At 50.8% G+C, this 23,704-nt stretch overlaps 1 protein-coding gene across 6 annotated transcripts in view; it reads left to right on the plus strand.

Moving 5' to 3' along the window:
• PAK5 (p21 (RAC1) activated kinase 5) overlaps nt 1-23,704 on the plus strand; it is an 82,385-nt gene that overhangs the window by 49,613 nt on the left and 9,068 nt on the right. For all 6 annotated transcript variants that reach the window (XR_007777215.1, XR_007777214.1, XR_007777217.1 and 3 more), the window contains exons 3-5: nt 14,486-15,280; nt 20,283-20,774; nt 23,083-23,216. Coding sequence is in view for 3 of the 6 variants with exons in the window: in XM_050972776.1 (XP_050828733.1) it covers nt 14,486-15,280; nt 20,283-20,774; nt 23,083-23,216 (1,421 nt within the window). In the remaining 3 variants the exon portion in view is untranslated. The remainder of the gene's footprint in view (nt 1-14,485; nt 15,281-20,282; nt 20,775-23,082; nt 23,217-23,704) is intronic.

Here is a 23,704-nt window from a genome sequence, read left to right on the forward strand (position 1 = left end):
GAGGGAGGCAGCTGTCAGGGTGTGGCTGGCTAAATGTGTAGGGACTTGAAGAAAACTGAATTTTGCCTGCTGGGACCTCCTCATGACCTTCTCCCTTCCTCTGCAGTAAATCCAGCCGTGCTCACGTGCAGAAATTTCCCTTTTTCTGTATTTTCTGCCCCATTTCCTTCCCTTCTCTGCCAGGTGTGAGGGGTGAGGGCTCTCCCTGCCCCGTGGTGTGTGCCATGCTCTGAGATGAGCCTTGGCACCGAGGGGAGCCCGGGGGCTCACAGAGAGACCCTCAGGCTGGCGTGGGTGCTGCACTGTCAGGAAGGTGGCAGGAGGCCTGGGCTGCCTCCAGGCCAGAGGAAGCCCTGTCTGTCCTCTCCATGCCTTCACAGGGTGCCCCTGGCTGGCCCAGCTGGGAGCTGGGTGCCCCCAGCCCCTGGCAGTGCATTGCCCTGTGCCCTGCCACCCTGCCCTGGGCAGAGCACAGAGAGAGGGGCACTGCCCACAGCACTGCCAGCTCCTCATGTCTCTGACCTCTGGTCTATATGGTTTGTCTTGGAATTTTAGCTTTTCTCACTTTTGCCTCAGTCCTTGACCCCAATCCTGCTGAGTCAGCTTTAATTTTTAAAACTTTTCAGAGTTTCTACTGGTGCATTTCAGCCTCTCTTCTACAAAGATAAAGGAAAGTAAGAAAATGAGTAAGTGGTGGTGGCCCTTTCAATAGCTCTGACATGAAAATCAAAGCTTTTGTTTACTCTGCATGAAGACAGGAGGAAAAAAGGCAAGTACTTCTCTTCCCCATCCTCTTTGGCCTCTTCAGATTTTCCCAACAAGGACATTCAAGCCTCATTTAAGGTGACATTTTTGTCCTACATTCACATGTCCTTGTTTAGATGGAGGATTCTGTGCACAGTGATGCTGAGGGGTCAAGGACCTCAAAGAGGGGATGAGTGAGGGTCCTAGTGTGGGCTTGAGCAGTCAGAAATATCCAGATTTCATTAGAAACCCCCATCCCTCTCCTGCCCTTGTGGAATTGCACGGGGGAGATGCCTGAGCAGGAGAGGGGGCATTTAGAAACACAGAGCTGTTCAGGGGCATGGGAGCAGGTGGGCAAACAGCCTTGTCCTGGCCTCTCTTCTCAGCCTCCCACATTCTGATTTCTCCCTGACAGCTCCTGCCAGGACAGGACCTGGAAGGCTGCTGACATCTCGTGGGCCTTCCCTGTAACCACATCCCAAAAGTCCCCCTGGGTTGTTAACTGCAGGTCCTGCAGTGGCACTTCAGTGCTGGCTCAGCTGGGACAGGGGGAGGGATGTCCCCAGCAGGGCAGGGCAGCACCTCTGGGTGCAGGGAACGTGTTCTGCCATGGAGCAGGGCAGGGCAGCACCTCTGGGTGCAGGGAACGTGTTCTGCCATGGAGCAGGGCTGGGCAGGGCAGGAGCCAGGAGGGACTGTGGGATCTCAGCCTTTGGAAAGGAGAGAGCAACTTTAGCCTGGTCAGATTTTACCTGCTCTGGAGGCAGGAGTCCCTTCCCACCACAGCTCTTCTCTGGTTATCTTCATCTGCAAGTTATTGTTTTCAGATTTGCAATTGGCCTGTAAGACAGCCCCAGTTCCCATTTATTTTGATCACTGAACAGAAATGCATTTGCTGCTGTGTGCTCCTGGAAGAAAATGCTGCCACACATTTAATGGAAGCTTTTCTCTCAAAGGGATCCTGCTTCACCTGCGAGTGCCATTTGTTTTACTGTGTCTGTAAGTGACAGTGCTGCTCAGTTAGCTCTGTTCCCCCACAGATTTAATGCAAATATGCCATCTAGTGTCCATGCTGACTCGCTGTGAGAAGAGCCAAGCTGACAGTTCTGTGTAATCTTGCAGGAGTTTAATCACTGTGCAAGCAGAAATGAGCCACAGGATGAATCAGTGCAAGCACACAGCTCAGAAGTTCTTTAGAATTTTATCACTAGGCTAATATGTTCCCATATGTTCTACATTGTACAGAGGAAACTTTTGGGTTTATTTCTGATTGTCTGATTTCAGAAAATTAGATGTTTTATGTAGGTCCTTTAGAATAACACTTTGGCTGCCTGTGAAGTTGACTTCAACAATAGAGTCAGTGTTTAAATAAATGTCATCTGGAAACTGCCCTCAATAACATGCTTTAAATTGGTCAGGAGGCTGGACTGAGTGATTGCTTGTAGCTCCCTTCCAGCTGAAACAGTCTATCCCATTCCACTCCATTCCACTCCATTCCACTCCATTCCACTCCATTCCATTCCATTCCATTCCATTCCATTCCATTCCATTCCATTCCATTCCATTCCATTCCATCCCATCCCATTCCATCCCATCCCATCCATCCCATCCCATTCCATCCCATCCCATTCCTTCCATCCCATCCCATTCCATCCCATCCCATTCCATTCCATCCCATCCCATTCCATCCCATTCCATCCCATCCCATCCCATCCCCTTCCATCCCATTCCATTCCATCCAATCCCATTCCATCTCATCCCATCCCATTCCAAAGGGAGCACCTCTCCCCATGATGCTTTAACTGATGCATTCTCATTTCTTCTTTACAGTTTTGAGCTTCTGGCTTTCTGAACAGCAGAGTTCCTGATCAGCAGCTCTTTCATTTTCACACACTTGCCTTCCATGCTGTTGAAACAGTTCATCCAGCCTGGTTTTGACATTGTTTTTCTAGAGCCTTGTTTGGAGAATCAAAACCAGCCTCATTGTCATTTCAGACTGACTCAAACCACGGGATATTCCTCAGTTTTTCAGTTCAGCTGATGTGCCAGAAAGTGAATTATTCACACACCTTTTTGGCCAAGGTGTTGGTCCTTCAGGACAGTCCCATGTTCAGCCAGGTCCTGTCAGTCTGCAGCTGGACTGTGCACACCAGCACCAGGGCTCACAAGAGGACTGGCCATCCTAGAGAAACACTGAAATCCCTCTCCTGGAGCACAGAGTAAATGCTGTAAGTGGCAGAAAAGAACTTTTCACATTCCATCTTCTTGCTGTCCTTTAAATGTGCTGAAACCAAGCAGGAGCAATGCCTGCAGGACTGTGCTTGTCAGAGGTGTCTCTGGAGCTGGCAGGGGGTGCAGGACCCCCCTCTGCTCCCCTGTGCCCTGGGGAGACACGTTCAGTCCATCGCTGTGCCTGCTGGCCATGTCCCTCCCTGCAAGGTCCCTGTCACCCCAGAAGAGCCTGGGCTGCCACAGTCCCCTCCTGCAGGCACCTGGGCCAGCTCACCCCTCCAGTCCCAGCCCGAGGGAGGGCTGGAGTTGGCTCTCTGCAGCGAGGGGCCCTCAGGAAGGTCTGCAGAAATCCTTTGGCATCTTAGCCAGCTCTGCCCCTACAGCAGCTGGCACTGATCTGAGCTGCCCCACTTACCTGACAGAGGACTTGGCTCCAGTATGATTGGTAAAAGAATGCCCTTAAATGCATCAGCTCTGGGATTTTATGTGATTTTAGTGTTGGAGGGATCTTGCAAGGGTGAGCTTTAGTCCCGTTAGTGAGAGTTTCTGTGGGTGAGCAGACCTTTGTAGGGCACTGAAGACTGAAAGTAAACTTGGAGCTCACAGCTCCCAGTCTGGAGCTGCTGAAGCCTTCAGAGCTCAAACCCACAGTGACCTGCACATGAAAGGGCCAGACTCTGGGGCCAGCAGCTCAGAAACTGAATCTGGGCTCCTCTGGGAGTACCAGACTGGGAATGCTCTCCAGGTGGCACTTTATGACCTGAAACAAGCCAGGAGCTGGATCCTGACCGAGGACACTCACAATCAGGTTCTTTTTTTAACCTGGAAGTTGGTCCCTGAAGACAAATCTATGGGACACTGTTCCAGTAGCTCCTCTGCTGGCTTGCCTGTCCTGGAAAATGAGCCACACTCCCAGCTTGCAGCCTCCATCCCTGCTCCATGGGGCTGTTGTTGTTTGTAGCTCCTTCTGGTTTGCTGAGCCCAGCTCTTTACCCCAAAGCCTTTTCTGTACTGACAATACTGTCCTGGGGCCTGGGAAGGACCAGGCAGTGGAGGTGACACTGTGGGGTGCTCCTGGAACCTGGGAAGGACCAGGCAGTGGAGTGACACTTTGGGGTGCTCCTGGAACCTGGGAAGGACCAGGAAACTTTGGGGTGCTCCTGGAACCTGGGAAGGACCAGGCAGTGGAGGTGACACTTTGGGGTGCTCCTGGAACCTGTTGCATGGCCATGGTCCCCAGAGGGAAGCGTGGAGAGCAGGCAGTGAGGTGTGAGCAGGGAATGCTCTCCCCAGGGGTGTGTGGAAGGGCTGGCTGTGTTTCAGCAGGCTCAGGCACACAGCCCTGGCTTGGCTGGGCTCAGAGAGCCACTGGGCTGGCATGGGCTGGGAGAGGCTGGTTTGCAGGGGCTGGTGGGCCCCAGGGGTGCTGGGGTCCCAGCCAGGGCTCTGAGAGCTGGGCTCAGGCACTCTGTAACCAGGGCACTGAGAGCTGGGCTCAGGCACTCTGCTCCAGCCAGGGCACTGAGAGCTGGGCTCAGGCAGTCTCTGCTCCTGCCTGGGCAGCACTAGGTGGCAGCAGGCAATCCCCAGCTCCTGTCCGTGTGTCAGTGACCTGCTGAGGCATCCTGATGGCTTTGCTCAGGGCACTTGCCTCAGGCACAGCTAAGGGCTGTGGAGGGCATTTCCACAGAAAATCAGTCCTGCAGCACCTGCAGGGCACACCAGCACCAGGGTGGTGCCTGCTCCTTCCCTCCCATCCCTCTGTGCAGCTCAGTCTGTGCACATTCTGCAGTCTCTCACTTGTGCCTGGCTCTGCTGAGGAGCTTGGTGTGAGCCCTGGCAGTGCAGAACAGAAACCAGACAGGTTCCAGTCCCACTGAGCCATGTTCCATGTAATAGAAATCTCTATTGTCCTCCCAGTCCAAACCATTCTGGGATTCTGTAATTGTAACCAAACAGCCACAGTCATTAATCCCAGCAGAGTTTGGTTCAGCAGAGTCCCAGGACCAGAGGGGAACACGTGCTGCCCAGCAGCTGACAGCTGTGGAGCCAGAGCTCCAGGTATGAGTGTGCTCTTTTCTGTCTCCTGCTCTGACACCATTAGATCTGGGCTTTGGTGGCTCTCTAGGAATTTGAAATGCTTTGCTGAGCTTTCTTCCTTGTCTTCCCCTTGGTGCAGGATCCAATTACACCAGCCAAGTGCTGTGTATTACCAGGGAACAACACTGACTTACCTGCAGAGACTTTGAAATGCCTTTCTGTTGTCTGTGGGATGAACTGTGTGCTCCAGGAAAAAAAGGCATTTCAGATACAGATCTTGGGAGAGAGAGAAGTGAATGAAAGAGAAGTCTTTAGGGGGAGCATTTCTGCTTTTTAATTGCTGAGATCCAGCAGGCATTAGTAGTTAGCTCTCAGGATCACACAGTTAAAAGGATAGCACAAGATTGTGACTTTTACTGAATTTCACAGTTTTGTAGTCTGAGCAGAACAGTAATTGGGATCTGTGTCCTAGTTTGCAGTTAATGATTCTCACAGAGCATGCTGCACCTGGAGGTCCTTGTTGCTAAGGCCAATGCTTCCCTGGGAAGCACTTCCCAGGAGCATGGCATAGACAGGTGTAGAAAGCTGGTTTGAACACAGGGGTGGGCATCAGCCACCCTGGGAAAAGTCCCTGAGCCTGGCAGGGCAGGGCAGGAGCTGCTCTGTGCCAGGCAGGGCAGTCCCTGAGCCTGGCAGGGCAGGGACAAGGGCAGGGCAGGAGCTGCTCTGTGCCAGGCAGGGCAGTCCCTGAGCCTGGCAGGGCAGGGCAGGGCAGGGCAGTCCCTGAGCCTGGCAGCACGGATCTGTGCCCAGCCCTGCGTGCACTTGGGGGCGACACAGCCCAGCAATTGCAGCCACATCCACATGGAGCTCAGCCTGAAGTGCTGGAGCATTCCCTGAGCACCTGAGATTGTGGTGCTGGGCTGGCCCCACCTCTCTGCTCTGAATCTCCTGCCTCCCTTCGCTCCCATCCAGAGGCTGTTTGATTTGCCTTTCTCCTTCACAGCAGGGAATAATTCAAATGTCAGCTGAGGAAGCTCCTCGTGTCTTCCATCTCACCTGCCCTGTAAATTTGACCTAAGCACAGATTTCTGCACTGGAGCACTTTTTGCTTCATGTCCATGTTTGCAGATGAAAACCACGCCATGGGAGTCAGTCCTGCTTCCTTAGGACATTCCTGTGGCTGCATTTCCCATTTGATAGTGCCCTTGAAAAGGAAAAGTAATGTATTTCCTGGGAAGAAAGAATGCTGCCATTTACAATGCAGATGAGATTGTTCTGTGTTTTTATTTTGCCAATACAAATTCCTGGGTTCCCTGAAATCAAGGAGTGAGCTTTCAGGAGAGGATGAAGGAGTCCAAAGTAGTCAGAGACATCAGTCAGATTTACAGGTGCTCCTTGCATGTGTGTGGCCAGGAATGCCCAGTTTCAGTGTGCTAGGAAGAGCCTGGACACTTCCTGGCTGCTTTAAGGCCGTGGGACTGTTTTGGCACATCACTGGTGCAGGGTGATTTCTCCTGCAGGATGGCAGTTCTCCTTCCCTGCCACCTGGGCAGTGCTCTGCCCACATCAGCCTGCCCTTCCTCGGGGTGCTGACCCCAAATTCCCAGGGCTGGGATGGCAGGGGCTGTCCCAGCCCCGAGCAGGGCCCGTGGGCAGAGCCCCATCCACGTGCAGTGCTGGGGCTGAGGCACTCTGCACTCACCAGCTCCTTCCTCCCCCCTCTGCCTGATGATTTTTGGGGTGGGAAGGTCATTGGCAGCTCCTTGCAGGAGCATTTCTTGCTGGCCCCACACACCCAGAAACAGAACTGTGGGCTCGGCTTCAAGCACCTGCTGTATGTGAAACTTCCTTTGCTGTGGTGGATCACAGCCATCAGTAATACAGTTCTAATTGTTTCTTCTAAATTAACAGACTGTCAAAATCCTCAGTTTAATTAAAAGCAGGAGATGACCCTGACCATGGTGGAGTGAGCCCAGAGCCTCTGCCCTCCTGAGCAAGTGCCCCTCTGTCAGAGCTGTCAGATGAAGGCAATTCCTTCAAGAGAGTGAAATTTTATCACACTGGAATTGACTTAAATATTTCAGAAAGCTCAATCAAACTGCAGCCAGAAAAATCTTCCACTGAGGGAAAAAAGCACCGGGATCATTAATTGGGTTAATGCTCCATCAGCCTTGCATTTGTTAATGGGCATGGTGAGGGCAGAGGGGAGCCTGACCCAGGGAGATTCCACCCTGGCTGCAGAAGGGTTTGTGCTGCAGTGGGACTCTGTGCATGCAGCTCCCTGCAGTGTCCCTGGGGAGGGCCTGCACCAAGTCAGGTGGGCAGAGTCCCTGCATTCCTGTGTGAGACACATTGTGTGATGTGCTGTCCTGTGGAAGGGAAGATGCCAGAGCTGAAGGAGGCACCAGGACTGCCAGCAGCCCTTGCTTCACCTGCTGGCTCCTGTGCACTCTGAGCACTGCTGTGCTGAAAGCCCTGCCACCAGCCTTGGGAAAGTGCAGCAGTGCAAAGAGGGTGTTTGAGACATTCAATTTTGTGGGACAGTTTTCTTTCCCTTTCTATCTCTGGATCAAAGAAGATTTTGAAGGATCCCAAGTCCTGTGAAACACAAATTGTTTGGTTTGAGATTTCTCCACTCCTTTCCCTGAACCCATCAGTAATACTGGTCAGTATTACAGACACTTTCTCTTTCAAATTAAAACTTTTAAGTCACATTTCACTCATTTGCTGTGTGTCTGAGAGATTTGTGTGTGTATATGACATATGAAATTGCACAGATCAGATACATTTCAAGTAGGCCCAGAATAATTATTTTAAACTTTTAAAATTCTCTAATAGCATTTCAAATTACATATAACAAGCATTTTTGTGTATTTAAAAAAAACAAGGAAAAGTTACTAGAATGTAGATATTTCAGTGGTGTTTTAAACTAAACCTTGTGTTAAAGTTGCTGTATTTTAAGATGTCAAAAGAATTACCAGGGAGTGTGATTATAATGAAACGTTGCTCTTGTTGTTATGGAAACCAACTTCTAAACTGCTGTGCAGGGTGGGAAATTACACAGTGCTCTTTTGGTGAGCCCTTTTTCAGAGTTTTCCATTCTTTTGCTTTTGAAGAATTTTAAGCAGCTGGCACTGGTGCTGTTAGCAGGTCAGACTGCTCTCAGCTGTACCTTGGATTGGAGGCTGGGATGACATGGCACATGTCTGGAATTCTGCCCTCTGAAGGCTGATTTGGCTGGGATTTACTGGGGTTGGCACTTCTCTGATCCCTCCTGTGCAGGGGAAAGGTCCTGTCTGGGAGCTGTCCCAGCAGGGATTTATGGATCTCCTGGAAAGGGATTAGAGCAGTTCAGGAGTGGGGTCATGGCTCACCTGCTGGGCCATGTCACAGCAAGGGCCAGGTGACACTGGCTCATGCTCCTGCTCTGGGCAGGTGACCCTGTGGGGGGGTGCCTGTGTGCTCCAGGGAGCAGAGACCCAAAATCCTGGCCCAACACCACTGCCACCTGCAGTGCCATCCCAAGGAGGGAGCTGTGGGATTCCAAAATGATTGCTGTTTTCTAATACTGCTTTCATGGGAGAATGAGAATTTATGGCATTGGGAAGGAATTCATAACAGAAATGATATAAACTCCAAGGCTTCCAGGAGCAAACCAGGCTCTAAATTACAGGCTTCAGGAAGGGGTGCTCTGACAGACTCTCCTGTCTGGGGTGGATTCCTTGAGACTAACTCTGAGTAAGAGTGTTCTGTGGACAGGCTGCAGATCAAAACTGGAGCAGCTCCCACAGGACACTGCTGGAGGGTGCAGGGTGATGAATTACCTGCTGTCCCATCCAGCATCATTTCTCCCCATGGATCTGAGGAGGTCCTGTCCAAAAGGCTTCTTTCCAGGCTGATCTGTGTGCCACAAGTGCCCAAACCTCCCTCTGAGGGGATGGAGGTGTGGAATTGTTTTCCAGTCCTTCTCATGCAGTTTGCCCATTCAGGTGTAGTTTAGGATTCACTGGGATGTGGAAGGATTGGGAGGATAATTCTGACACTGTCATTTGGGAAAGCAGCTCAGAAGTTGGAATTTGGCCCCAAGTGAATATTCCACGGAGAAAAGCCTGAAGTGCCCAGTGGAACCACTTCCCTGGGAGCAGCAATCCCAGCCCCTGGCAGAGCTCCCTGGCACTGGGCCCTCAGCTCCATCCCTTTTCCTCCCTGGCAGCACATCTGCCATGCCATGTTCATGACGTGGGCAGGTCTGCATCTCCCACCTTCCCCCTGAGCCCAGTCCTGGTGGCAGCCTCAGGATGGCACCTCAGCCCCAAAATTTAGCCCCACACACAAGGGAAAGGATCACCTCATCTTGGCCCTGGGCTGCTGCAGAAAGCAGGGGTTTGCTTTGTGCTTTCCCCCTTTCCAGGAGTTTTAGGAGACCCCATCTATTTTGGGTGACAGAACCCCAGAATGGGTCACTTTGGAGGGGATCACAGAGGGTCATGTGGTGCCACCTCCCTGCTCCAGCAGTGTGATCCCAGGGCTCAGGGCACAGGGCTGTGTGCAGGCAGTTCTTGAGAGTCCACCAGCTCTCTGGGCAGTGTGCTCCACTGTGTGCTCACCTGCACACTAAATTCTTCCCCTCCAAGAACTTTTTCTTCTGGCAGATCAGATGCAGACCCCTGACACCTTTGGCTGCAGCTATCAAACTGTGTTACTCACAGGGAAGGCTGGAGTTTTCCTCCTTAGTGATGACAAGGATCCGTTTTTCTCTCCACATGCCTTTCTTAGTTTTTTACACTGGGAGTAAAATGTGGTGTCATGAACACAGCTTCAAATACTTTGGGATGTCTTGCAACACAAGAAAATAAATTACCAATACATCCATCACTTAGAATTAGATTATTCTGACCATCTGTGCTTTATGCACCTTTTCTTAAGAACAAAAAAAGGTTATTTTAGCATAGGCTGTGCTTTTAGTTTATGTGTAATGCAGATGAGGGGAGAAGCTAGCTAGAGGCAAAATCAGAGTTTAGATTGGCTGTTCATAAGGGTGACCCTTCCTTTAAATTCCCTTTTTTTCACCCTGCACATCACAGAGATTTAAAATCCTCATTGACTGTGGAAAACAGCTCCAGGAGGACAAAGGATGATATATTCTTAACGAGTGTGTAAAGTATAGTAGTTCTAAAGACAATAAATGCAAGGTCGCATTAGGGCACAGCAGTTAATTACCCACTTCATTACTGTCAAGGTTCATCCAGTGTCTGAGCAGAGGAGCTGTTTCTCATCTCCTGCTGGAACAAGGCAGGACAGCCTGTGTGCCAGGCAGATCCATCACAGCTTATCAGGGCAGCCCAGGCGCCGCAGGGCCCCGTGAAGGATGGCTGCTGTCAGCGGGCACTGCAGCCCTCTGAGTGCCTGGGCCCGGCTGGGAGAGATGTGCTCACTGCCAGACCCTCTGAAAGGCTCACTAGACCCTGGCTAAAATACATCAGAGGACTGAACAGAGAAAAGAATACGGCCCTGGGAGCACAGGATCTTTCCCACACAATGGAGGTTTCACCTTTTAACCCTTTGGCTCCCCCAACGTTCTGTTCATTGCCCAGGGGTGGAGATCACTGCCTGACACCTTGATTGGAGCTCAGGTGCTGCCATAGTGACAATCCCACCCCCCCAAAGGTCCCAAGCCCAGGCCACCCCTGATAACAGCACAAGGGCTAAAACAGAACTATAAACCTATAGAGCTTCTCCTGACACACACACATGATATTTGCATTTAACTGTCAGTCAGCCATGGCATCACTCATCTGTCACAGGGGGAATGGCAGCTGGAAACTCCCAGCTCCTCCATCCCTGGGAGCTCCCATCCCTCCTGAGCTGCACAGGGCCTTTAATAAACACCACAGGTGTGGGGCCCTGGGGCAGCTGAGGGGCTGGGTCCCACTTTTCCAGCCAGGAAAGGTGCTGGGCACACTTCTATTGCAGATCTCAGCAGGCAGAACAAAGGCCTCAGAAATCTTGGCCCATCCAGCTTAGCAAAGGATGCTTTGCTTTTACCTGCTTTGCCTGCAGCAACCCTGAAAATTCCATAAGTTTAAAAATGCAAAGACGAGTAAGTGAGTAAAAAAAATCAGAAAACAATCTCTGTAAATGTCTCTAGAATATAGAGACAGGATCCCCTCTTCCTCCTCACATTTTCTTCAGTTTATAAAGCCATTAAAATGAGAAAAGCTAGCCTAGTTCCTATGACATTAACTACCATTATATCTCTTTCCATGCTAGCCCTTTCCTGTTACCTTTTCTTTCAAGGTTTTTGTTTTGCTTTTTAAGTCAGAGCTCAGATTTCCCATCATTTGTGATTCCTGTCATTGTATGTCTATCCCACGAGGTTTCCCTCTGCCCACTGATACAGTGCCCAGATCTGTCCACAATCCCAAAACCAGTCCAGCTTTTCCCCTGAAGTCACTCCTTAGCCTGGCTGCTCCCTGTGGGCCTGGCACTAGCATCAGGCTCTCAGGTTTGGGAATTTGGGCCATGCTCATGGCAGCTCAGGCTTCTCTCTGCAAACCCTGTGCTTCCAGGAGCTGTGGGTGCTGGCAAGCCCAGCACACACTTTCTCTCCAGTAAATCACTTCAGGACAAGTTAACATGGTGCAACCAATGTTTTATTCTTTATATAACTTACTTGATTTAGTTTTTTAATTTTGATGTTCTGCTCGTTCTTACTTTAATTACTTCTTTACACCAATACCTTCTTCAGGGTATTAGTTTGGTTTTTCAGCCTAGTAAAAGGTTCTCCCACCAGGGAGTTAAACAATGTACTTCAGGATTGTGTGTAAACATTTAAAGTTCTATTCAGATAGCAAACCACTTGACAATATAGAATATTTCACAGGGTCTTGGTGAAACACTTCCCAGATTTTCTTCTCTGTAGACACTACAGTTCTTTTGATAAGAATGGTGCTGGATGTTTCCTTGGAAAAGATCAAGCTGTGTAGGCTGCCTGATGGAGCCTGGGGGCATCTCACCAAGTCTGCCCTTCCATATGAGGGAAATGCAAGATGTAAAAACAAGCCAAAGCAAATAGAAACATTATTGTTGTTGTTGCTGATAGAAATAATTAAGTATGATAATTGATAATAATTGTTATTCGTAGTAACAAAGCACTGACTATTCAGAAAGAGTGCCTCTGGAACAGGGAAGTTTTAGCCTCCTTTTGTGCTGGCCGTTTTCATTTTCTCATGGAAAATAATCTGAAGCCAATAGGAATTGCAGCCATCACACTTGCAAGTCACTGTTTGCCAGTGATCATCCTTGAAATGCTGGGATAAAAGGAATGGGGCTTAGTTCCTAATCCCCTTAACTTCACCAGTCAGGATGAGACAGCACTGAGGTCCCAGAGCTGTCCAGGACAACTTCACCAGGCTGAGGCTTCGGTGGCAAATGCTTTTTTTCTTTTTAAAGCAGAATTTCCTATAAGATCATTTTACTATTAGTGCTATTTTTAAATCCCCATAATCCAAAAGGTTTCTCCCACGCACGCACCTGTCTGCAGAAAATCCCCAGACTGCAGGGATTTGTCACCAGTGAATTCCCTAACATAAACACTCAGCTGCATTCTCTGAATCTCTCTCTTCTGAGGGTGTCTGAAAATGCAGACAGAGCGTGCCTGGAGGACAGAGGGGCAGCTCCTCTTCCCTCTGCTGGGAGAGGCCCCTCTGCTCCCTGGGCACACCCAGGAGAGCTCTCCTGTGTGCAGGCCAGTCCCCTGGAGGTGTGAGATGGGCACTTCCCTGCAGGGCAGGCTTGGCACAGGGGGGGCAGTCAGGTGTTTCAGTCTTATTTTCAATTATCTGCATTTCATTGTCGAATGTTGCTGCTTTATTATGTGATAATTAAACATGAGCGATCGTGCAGCCATCCTGCCCAAGAGGCTGGAGCAGAATTAAACCAATCCCTCCCATCCTGCTGAATGGCTTTGGAGGTGAAAGGAGTGATCTATTTGCTGTCTCTTATTTTTGCTGTCCTATTGTTTCAGTACCACTGGCTTCAAAATAGCAAACTAGGCAAGTAATTATGGCCATAAATCAGAGCAGGAGGCAGCATCAGGTCAGGACTGCTTTGCTTTTCACCTGCCTTTTCTCAGCTGCCCTTTGCTGGGAGACAAACAAGTACATTCCTGTTAATTTTGTGCTCTTACTAGTAATTGAATGGTTTCTTTGACAAAGTTTGAACCCCTGAGTGCTGTCAATCAGGAGCTGAGCAGTCTCACTGTGCTTAGAACAAGTGCAGAGTGAGCAGGCTGGGTCTGTATGCTGTGGTTGGTGTCCAGTGTTCCACACTGAGCATCTGCCATGCCTGCTCGGTGCCTGGTTCACCAGGCTCAGTGTGCAGCACTTCCAGAGAGGGGAATCTCCTGGGGCTGACCACGGTGGCTCTCTTGAAAAGCTCGGTGAGTTGAGTGAGATGCAGCCAGAGATACTTAGCCAAAGTAAATCAGCAAGGCAAATGTGTTTCAGTAGAGCCTGGCTGATTTATGGCCCTGGCCACCAATCTGTACATCCTATTCTTGCTGGGTGTTGGTAAACGTGGAGTGGTGCTCAATGGCAGTGCCCAGGTGAGGAATGGATGCAGCCACGTGTTACAGCCCTCAGGTGGTACTGGCTAAAGATGAAATCTCTCCTGGAGGAGAGCTGTAACCACACACTGCTCGCCTCCTGCCCTACCGGGAGCAGCAGTGCTTTGGACATGAAGGGGTGGGATGGCAACAGGGGACACAAACTGTGCCAGCACTTGGCATCCCTGATGTGGGTGTCCCAGAGCCGTGGTTGTGCACAGCCGTGGCTGGCTGGATGCTGTGTGTTACAAGGAGATGGAGTTAAGTGCTTTTCCCTCTTTCCCGAGTGTCTTTTATGTTAAGTTAACTAAGAGGCAGTCCTCAGTGGGATTCTGCTGCTCAGGAACGTACTGGTTTGTAAAAAAAGAAAAGAACAGGAAAATTCAGTGCCTGCTTAACTGGATGCTACTTTTCATTCTAGCAGTTTTTAAAACAGCCCATGGAAGTGACCACTGAATGATTCTCATTTAACTTATCCATGCCCTGAAAGTCTGACTCAGCCCGCCAGTGTGGCTTGATGCAGAGAGCTGAATGAGAACAAATGGAAAATAAGTAGTGAGTTTAGATGTCCCTTTTGTTGGCTGCTGAACACCCACCTCTGAAACTGGGCTTTTTGAGAGTGTCTTGGCGTTGCAAACCAAATCCCAGCTTGTGATCTACACTGTATTTAAACATTTCTTCACGTCCTACTGTAATTATGTATTGAGGGTTTATTTTAAGCAATGAGATATGTGACTGAAGAACATAAGACATTGCTGTGGGTAGTCCTGGGTGAATACAGGCTTTCCTCCTTTTTGGTGTTTTGTTTGTGAAATACTGAACAAAACCCAGTATTTGACCAAAGCAATTTTGTATTGGCAGACCATCGTTCGGGGGAACAAGCCTCGAAAGGACACTTCGATCAACGGGCTGCTGGAGGAGTTTGACAACATCTCGGTGACCCGCTCCAACTCCCTGCGGAAGGAGAGCCCTCCCAGGCACGCCCAGGGCAGTGCCAGCCAGGCGGCCCGGCCCCAGGAGGAGAATGGCTTCGTGCCCTACCCGCAGTGCTGCGGCGAGGCGGAGGCGGCCGAGGGCGGCGGGGACAGGCTGCGGGACAGGGCCGCGTGCGGGGAGCCGTGGGACAGGTACTGCCAGGGCAGCCTGGCCGCCAGGCACAACGGGCACCTGCTCAAGGTGACGGCCCGCGACATCTACTACTCGGAGGTGGCGCCCCTGCAGCCGGAGCTGTCCCGGTTCCTGCCGGACTACCAGGCACACCTGGAGAGCAAGCCCAAGGCGCTGGAGTACGGGGGCCTGAGGCTGGAGTACCAGCGGGTGCCCAGCGGCTCCTCCCTGGACTACCGGGATTCCTTCCCCTACGCCCCGTCCCGGGCCTCGCTGCAGAGCGAGTGCCCCAGGGAGAGGCTGGACCTCGGGGACGCTGACTGGGGACGCGGCCTGGGCAAGGAGGACGTTGACAAGAGGCCCAAGTCCTCCTACGTGGACCCTGCGAGCCCCCAGCCGGCCATGAGGCAGAGGTCCAGGTCGGGCTCCGGCCTGCAGGAGCCGGCCATGCCCTACGCAGCCAGCGCCTTCAAAGCTCACCCGCAGGGACATTCCTACAGCTCCTACACCTACCCCCGGCTGTCCGAGACCGCGGCAGGCGTGCCCAAGGTAACCCACTGCCAGGGACTGCTGCCAGGGCAGGGATCAGCCTGGGCAGGGGCAGTGCCAGCAGGGACGGGCTGGGCACGGCCCCGAGAGCTGTGGGGCTGCTCCTTGGCAGGTTGGAAACCCGCCCACTCTACTTGGGGGTATGAAAATGCACCTCAGGGACCAGTGGGCTTAAGATACTTATTGAAAGGCAGGTTTGGAGTGCCCATCTTCTGGGGATTTTATTTGAAATTCCCAGTAAATGCAGGTTCTTCAGCAGGTTTTTGTAGCTTCAGGAGTTCCTGTGCCTGAGCAGATCTTAGCAGGTGAGATGCAGTTCTGGTTTGTGTATCAGATGCTTCTGAGTTTGAATTGTTACTGTGCAAGGCTGAAACCTCTGTGCTTCAGTATTTATACTGTATTTATGCCATCTTCATATTGCAAGCTCTTCTCTGCTCACAAGGGTAGGGGCTTGCTCCCTTTTGCATTGTTTTTAAGCATTGAAATGAAGTGAAAGCATCTGATCTCACCCAAGACATTTCAGATGTAGTTTAAAAAAGGGCTGATGTGCAAGACAGCATTTCAGCCGTGTTAATCTAGAGGCTGCCCCTCTCCACAAAGCTGTCCCTGCTCTGCCACGGGAGGCTGTCACCTACACAGGCTCTCCAGCCCTGCTTGCAGCCCTGTGCTGTGACCACTTGTTCAGTTCAGAGTGCTTTTCTCACACCTCTAGTAGCGCAACCATGATGACCTTCTTAGGCCTCTAATGCTGAGCAAGAGATGCTTTTTCAGTCTAGTTGGCTCTGAACACCACTGAGTTCCCCTAGCAACGGGCACTGTGATGATCATTTTTCCAAGTCTGGGGCTGCTGTGACTTTTCCCATGCTGAGGGAGGTGACTGTCAGTGCTGAGATGTGTTCTCCTCTCTGGTGATAGCTGGACAGTGCATTTGCTCACTGGCTGTGTCCTGCTGCAGTGCCAGGTCTCTGCAGATCCCTGAAATCCCTGGGTTGGAGGTGTGCCAGCCCTGTGCCTCCTTAGGTTTGGCTGCTTTGCCATTGCTGTGGTGCAGTGCCCCATGGGGAAGGGTGAGCAATGCAGTTTTTGTCCCTCTTTGCACTGGAGCACAGAGCCAGGCTTTGGAGCATGAGGATAAACCCTGGGGGAAGCAGAAAAGTCACCAGGTCTCTGTAGGCACCTTTCCACAGCTCAGGGTGTGGTGGGAGGAGTGTGTGTGGTGGTTACACCAGTGGGGCATTCCGTGTGGACTCTGGAAGCTGGGAGGGAAATCTGGGGAGGGTTAGCTGCCATTTCCTTTACTGAGAGCAGTCGTTTTGTCAGAGTTTAGAAAAGAGGAGGGCAAATCCAGGAATGCAGAGACCCTGTAGCACCTGCCACTTTTACACCAATCAGCAGGGCAGAAGACACAGGTGATTATTACAGGATTCCAGCACTTTGAAAAATATCCCATTAGAATGCAGTAACAACTTTTATTAAAAAAATATATGCCTCTATGCAAGATTCATTGTGAGCTGTTCCTCAGAGCATCAAAAACACTCCTACAACCTTGGTGTACTGAAACTTGATGATTCACTGTTAAATGCAGCAGTTCAATCCCAAACCTGTCCACAGCTCCTGGAGGTAAATAGGGGTTTCTTGTCTTGGGTGATTGCTGAAGAATCTTCTTTCCAAGGAGGCATTAGTAAAATAAGGGTTCATCAAATGAGCTTACTAAATGAGAGTCAGATCTCAAATCAGGTGTTTTACAAATGAGATTGAGTTTAAAGTATAATTAAAAGGGGTGAAAGAGTAAGTGAAGAAGCCTTCAGGCACAAACGTGTGCCTTTAACAAGGATGGTCATTTTGGCTTGTAAATGTGAGGAGCAGATTTACCTCAGCATTATTTGCAGGAAAGAGATGTCAGACCCATCAAATGTGTGCCCTGTTTCATCACCAGGGATTTCAGAGTTGTTACATCAGAGGACTTGCCCTGCCCTGGGCTTGGCCACTGCTGTGCAGTGGAACCATGGAGGTGTAGGAAGCCAGAGGCTCGGATTTGCCTCCCTCTGAGCCAGCCCTGTGTCCCCACGTGCTCTCCTGTCCTGCAGACTGACTCCAGGGCACCTGCATGGAGTTACAGAGTCTGCTGTGTCACCCTCACCACACAGAGCTGGTGTCCCACCTCAGCAGTGTCTCACAAGATCTAATTCATCGTTGGCTTCTGTTTGGCCTCTCTGTTCTGCATGGGGTTTTTTACCCTCCTCTTCATCACAGGCACCCCTATTACTTCAAAGCTCCTTTCCCTGTCATTTTCCAGGAGGAGCTCCCTGGGACCCTCTCCTGTCCCTCTTCCAAGGGCCCCTGATGTCTGTCCCCCCCTTTGCTGCTGTAATGTAGCAGAGGTGTCTCACCACGGTCCTCTGTGTCCCTCTGTACCACGGGGACATTTCCAGCCTGGCAAAGGCAGGGCCAAGCCTTTACTGTCAGAAACCCCCTCCCTTTCCCTGCCTTCCCATCCAGGTGCCAGCAGCTGTGTGTGAGTGCTGCCTGCCCCCTCTGTGTGTGGCAGGGAGTCCTGGGGCCAGCCCAGCCAAGCAGCAGAGTGACCTTTGCCTTTGTGCTCTCAGTGTGATTTACAGACCATCCCTTCTGCTCCTTCCACCTGGCAGACTGTGAGATGTGGGAGATGCCCCTGTGCCTGATGAATGTCGTGCCAGAGCTTTGGCTGCTCCTGTGACCTGATCTGGAATGAGTGCAGGACTGCTTTCCTCTTTCCTTGGTAGCATTTCAAGAACTTCCATTCAGTAGGAGGCAGCAGGAATGGAATTACTGGTGGAGTAAAGCGTGTTCATTTTGCTGTGATGTGGAGCACTGCATCAGGACAGCCTTGGAGGAGAGCTTCAGGGATTTACTCATCGTAGCTCCTGACTCGTAGCATTTCTTGGGATTCAGGAAGTGGGTTTACATTGTGCAGCAATGCTAACCTCAGAAAGCTTCTGAAAACTCTTAGCAAGCACACTGAACCCCTGAATTTTCATTCTAAAATTTTACTGCAGAATATTCTTTTGCCAGTGTGTTAAGCCTAGGGCATATTCAGAAATATCAGACATGGGTGAAGCCTCAAATAATTCATTGGCCTGGATTCATCCAGCTTCATTTTCTATACTGGGTTTTCCCCATCTCAGTGGTTATAAAGAAAACTGTGTATTTACAGCCAAAGCAATAAATTATTTGTCCCTACATACACTGATATATATAGGACAGGGTTAGATTGAGTTCCCCTCCCTCCACCACACCATCTGAGCACTTCTCCACGTTAATTAGTTTGGCAGATGTAATGTCCTTCATGAAATTCATGTGTCTGACTCCTTTCTGTTTGATGGCCATCCCTGCCTGATGGAGTAAGGGGAGTGATGGCTGTGGTGCTGTGGGGTTTTTCCTCAGCAGCCCCAGCACGCTGCTGCTGCACAGCCCTGCTGCTGCTGCTGCTGCTGCTGCTGCTGCTGCTGGGTGCTCCTGATGTGGGTGCCTCAGCCCTGCGTGAGGCAGACTCCAGCTTTTCCAGGGGAAGCCTCTGAGCAGCCCCTCTTCCCCCAGAGCCCTGGTGGAGGGAAGGCCCAGCAGCCCTGGTGGCTCAGGCAGGAGGTGGCAAAGGCGGGCAGAAAAGGGGGCTGGAGGCGACTGCAGCCCCAGGCTCCTCCTCGCGGTGCAGAGCCCGCGCTGATAAATTGATGCTGCGGCAGATTTTTTTTTTCTTTTTCTTTTTTTTTTTTCTTTTTTCCTTTTTTTTTTTTTTTTTTTGCAGTCTTAGCATAAAATGGTCAAATGATGTTCCACCGCAGAATTCAATTTCACAGTTCAGTTGGGTCCTTGATTACACTGCCAAATTCAGATTAATGTGCATTTAACTAACATGGATCAGGGACTCCTGGCCGGCAGCCAGCAGTAATAGTAGCGACCGTGAGCTGTGTAGAGTTTGCTGCTCTGTCCATCCCTGTGCACTGCCACTGAAATTGATTGATTAAATGAACTCATTGCCATAATTATTTGTAATTGTGCTACATGATGAGCCTGTGTCAAACCACCCCCCTGCCCTGAGATGCTCCACACATCGTCAGGAGTCACATATTGTAAATGTGAAGATGTTCTTTTCCAGAGGAAAAAAATATAATTTTTGCGTAGGTTTTTTTGTTCTACATCTTTTGGAGAGGTTTTAGTTTGGTGGAAGTGAGCAAACCATTATGTTTATAAATGTGAAGCATTCATTACCCTTCAATGTAAGAAGCTTAGAGAAGCTTGGAAAATACAAAAAATAGAAAGGAACCTACAAATGAACCAGGCTTCCCATTGGGATAATTTCCTTTGCGATTCTCTCTGATCTCAGATGAAAATTAGCAGTTTTGTGACACTGCAGTTAAGTAGTGTGTGACTGTGGAAAATGATTTAAGAAACGGTGAATTGAATTAGGCTCCTCGTCAAACTCACGTAAGCAGTCACTCAGACAACAGCTGGCAGCATGGCAAGACAGGAGATGACAGGGATTTTAGGGTACCACCACCTCCACAGGAAGGGCTTGGGCTATCCCTCAATTGCTGGAGAAAAACACAAGGAAAGGCTAAGGGCTGAGAATCAAATGCAGGTACTAGTAAGACACAGATTGGAATTTGCTACAGGGCGAGTTTTATGGATGTGACAGGGATGGATTCTTGGAGGAAATGGCCCAGAGGGCCTGCAGGGCACTGAGATGCAGAGCAAATACACTTTTTTAAGCACAGATCCCTTCCAACGCGGGCCGTTCTGTGATTCAGCAGAGACTGTGGAATGTCCAGACAGGTACCTGGACAGAAGAAGGGACCTGGGATGGACAGGAGATGTCCTGTGCCGTGCTGAGCAGAGCGGGTGCAGTGTGGGAGCCCGCTGTGCCAGCTCTGCTGGGACCTGCAGGGGGCTGGGAATGGCTGGAGGGGCAGGGCAGGGAGGAAGGAGCTGTTCCCCAGCCCCACTGTCCGTGTCTGCCTTGCAGGTGGATTACGACCGAGCGCAGCTGGTGGTCAGCCCTCCGCTCTGCGGCTCAGACACCTACCCCCGGGGCCCAGCCAAGCTACCTCAGAGCCAGAGCAAGGGCAGCTACTCCGGCAGCAGCTACCAGTACCCCCTGCTCTACCACAAGGCTCCCCCCTTCCAGCAGCCGCCCCTGCAGCCCGGCTCTCCCTACATCTCCACGGCCTCGTACCCCAGCTCCCCCAGCGTGACGCCGGGCGCGTACCCCCCGCCCAGCTGGGGCTCGTGCTCGGAGCAGCAGCCCTCCAGGGTGTCCCACGAGCAGTTCCGCGCCGCCCTGCAGCTGGTGGTGAGCCCCGGGGACCCCCGCGAGTACCTGGACAGCTTCCTCAAGATCGGCGAGGGCTCCACGGGCATCGTGTGCATCGCCACCGAGCGGCACTCGGGCAAGCAGGTGGCCGTCAAGAAGATGGACCTCAGGAAGCAGCAGAGGAGGGAGCTGCTCTTCAACGAGGTACGGGGGCTTGGGGGTGCCTCGGGCTTCTCGGGTCCACAGGAGACCTGGGCCAAGTGCCACCATCAGGAGCCACATCCATATCTTCCTAAACGAGGTGAGGAGTCCCACACACATCTGGGCTTGTATGAATGTGCTGCAGCCATTCCAGTTTCAACTCAGCCACTTCTCCTCCAGGCTCGAAACCTGTGCTGCTGTCCCAGGAAACAGCTGAGAGGTGTACCAGCTGGTCCATGCAGTGTGCCAGGTGCTCAGACACGGCCCTGCTGCCTTTTCTGTCTCCTGACACAGTTGGTTCTTCCAGGAGGGAGGATCCAAACTAACCAGGCTATTGCAGAGTGTGTGTTGTATTTCTGGCATACACGTGCTTTTTGTTTCTTCCCTCCTTCCTCTCCTAACCATCAACTCCCTGTGCTTTCTTGATGGTTACCAAGCTAAGAGCTGTGAGTTTTCCATGGAACTATCTGAGTTAATTCCCACCTCTCCTCTCCCGAGTGCTTGCACCCAGCCCAGAGCCCACAGCTGCTTATGGGAGACTGCTTTCCCTGTGTACATTATTTTAAATTTCAGAGCACTGGTTTCCATTTGCCATTTTTTCACCCAGTTTGTTTGGGGCTTGAGAATACCTTCTGCAACTTGAAGAGTTTCTCCTTTTTTTAGCTTCTTACTCCCTTAAAGCATCTTGTGGGGTGTGTTCACTGCTCCTTTTTTGAGATCACATGTAAATATCCTGATCACCAAAACACTCCCAAGGGAAGCCTCCTGTGAGACTCAACCTTTTAATTCTGTATTTTGTTTCCTATACACTGTGTGTCTTCCCTCAGCACACGACAGATTGCATTCTTTAAAACCTTTGAAAACATCCCATTTTAAATTACAATATTAAACAGCAAACCTCAACCAGTTCTTGTTTACACAGTGCAGGACTGTGCTGGTTATTTGGGCTTGGCTTTGCCTCTGCTGGAGGCTGTGCTGCTCTAACTGAGCATCCCTTGAGCAGTGACAGCTTGAAGCAGGTCCTGCCTGCTGTGCGGGGCCAAGCTGCTTCCCTGCCGCGCTCCAGTCACTCGTGTCACTGGAAATCTCTTGGAGCAGGGATGGAGTCCCTCTGTCTGTCTGGGATGGAGGATGGAGCCTTGCCTGGCTGTGCTCTCTCTCTGGTGCTTGCCTCTCTGACCCCTCGGTCCCCTGCGGGCACGGCCACTGTCCTGGCTGGTGCCAGTTCTGGCAGTCCCTGTGGGCTGTGGGGTTTGAGTCACCCCTGTAGCAGCAGCAGTGAGAGGCTGATGGCTCCAAACATTCTGGGGTGCATTGGGTGGGGACAGGGGCAGGGGCAGGCCTGGCCTTGCCCTGCTCCCCCAGAGCCAGTACCCCAGCCTGGCCCTGGCATCCCTGGCACGCTGGGGACAGTGCCTGCCCCACACCTGCCCCTGCCCAGCCCCAGAGTGGCCAGATGGCTGCAGGTGCCACCGGGGGAAGGGCCCAGGAAGCCAAGGGGTATTTAAGCCAAACCCTGCTTTTCCTTGGACTTTCTGAGCTGTGCTGGAACCCAGGGCTTGGTGGCTGTATCTGTCCCTTTCTATCTTTCTCTCTTTTTCCTTCTAATTCCTTCTTTTTGGAATTTTCGAGTAACTTAAAATTGAACTTAAAATCAAATTAAAAGCTTACAGTTTGCCAGGTTGAACGGGCCAAGTTAATGGGCTTTGAAAAATGTTTTAGATGGATTCAATGTTGCACAAAACCTTTTACCAAAGTTCTCTGGTTTTTCTTAAGTTGCCAGTGAAGTTTTTTGTTGTTTGATCTCTTAAGAATTTCTTGTTGGTATTTCTCCCGTGTGTCTGAGAGTACACAAAAAGCAGTAAGTCTTTTAAAAATCTCTTTGAGTGAGTTTTCTGGGGCCTTACTCCAGCATTCTGTTGAAAATCTGTGCAAAGTACCAATTTCTACGTGATAAAAATGACTTTGATGCGTTGAGGGATTGATCAGGTCAAAAAAAGAATCTGTTGTACTGAAAGCAATTGGCAATAAAAAACCAATTAAATAAACAGGTCTGTTCCTGCAGGCTGAAATAAAACAATTATCTACTGTTTATACTCTATCAACCAGAGATTCTTTTTTCCCCCTGATGCATTTACAAGGACTGATATGTTAATATAAATATTCTGATTTTATTTATGTGCTGGTGTGAGGACTAGGGAGGATGCGATTCCTCGCAGATCCTCTCCTCAGCCCCAGTGACAAGGAAGGTCTCCACGAGTGTCAGCTGAAGGCCGTGGCACTGGCAGCTGGTCCCTTTGTGCCCCTGCAGGTGGTGATCATGAGGGACTACCACCACGAGAACGTGGTGGACATGTACAGCAGTTACCTGGTCGGGGACGAGCTCTGGGTGGTGATGGAGTTCCTGGAGGGCGGCGCTCTGACCGACATCGTCACTCACACCAGGTGGGTGGGCAGGGCAGAGGCAGCCCCTGCACAGAGCACACACAGAAACACTGCAGAGATGCACACACCTTGTGTGTCCTGGAACTGAGCCCCTGGTACAGGCTGGGCCACCAGCAATGACCTGAGGTGCAGGTGCACTGTGAGCTCCAGCCTTTGCTGAACCAAAGGCAAAGAAACCCCTGGGAGGGCCTGGTGGGCATGGGGACCTGCAAGCACTTGGGGAGGTGCTTTAGCAGCAGCACAGCTCTTATCCATTACTTCCTAAAACGGGAAAATAAAACCCTTCTTTTCCCTGTTTGGTGATTGGAATTGTTGGGTTTGCTGTCACAACCACGTCTGCTCTAAGGGTGATTTCTCCTCACAAAGGTCTCTGCAAACCAAGCCCAAAACATAAGGGGAAAAGCATTTCTATGTCAGAATATTTGTGCTTATGGTGGAGCACATTCCCATATTTCAGTTAATGTCCCACCTTTAAAGCAGGAAATTAG

Source organism: Serinus canaria, chromosome 3 (assembly GCF_022539315.1).
Source record: "Serinus canaria isolate serCan28SL12 chromosome 3, serCan2020, whole genome shotgun sequence".
NCBI lineage: Eukaryota > Metazoa > Chordata > Aves > Passeriformes > Fringillidae > Serinus > Serinus canaria.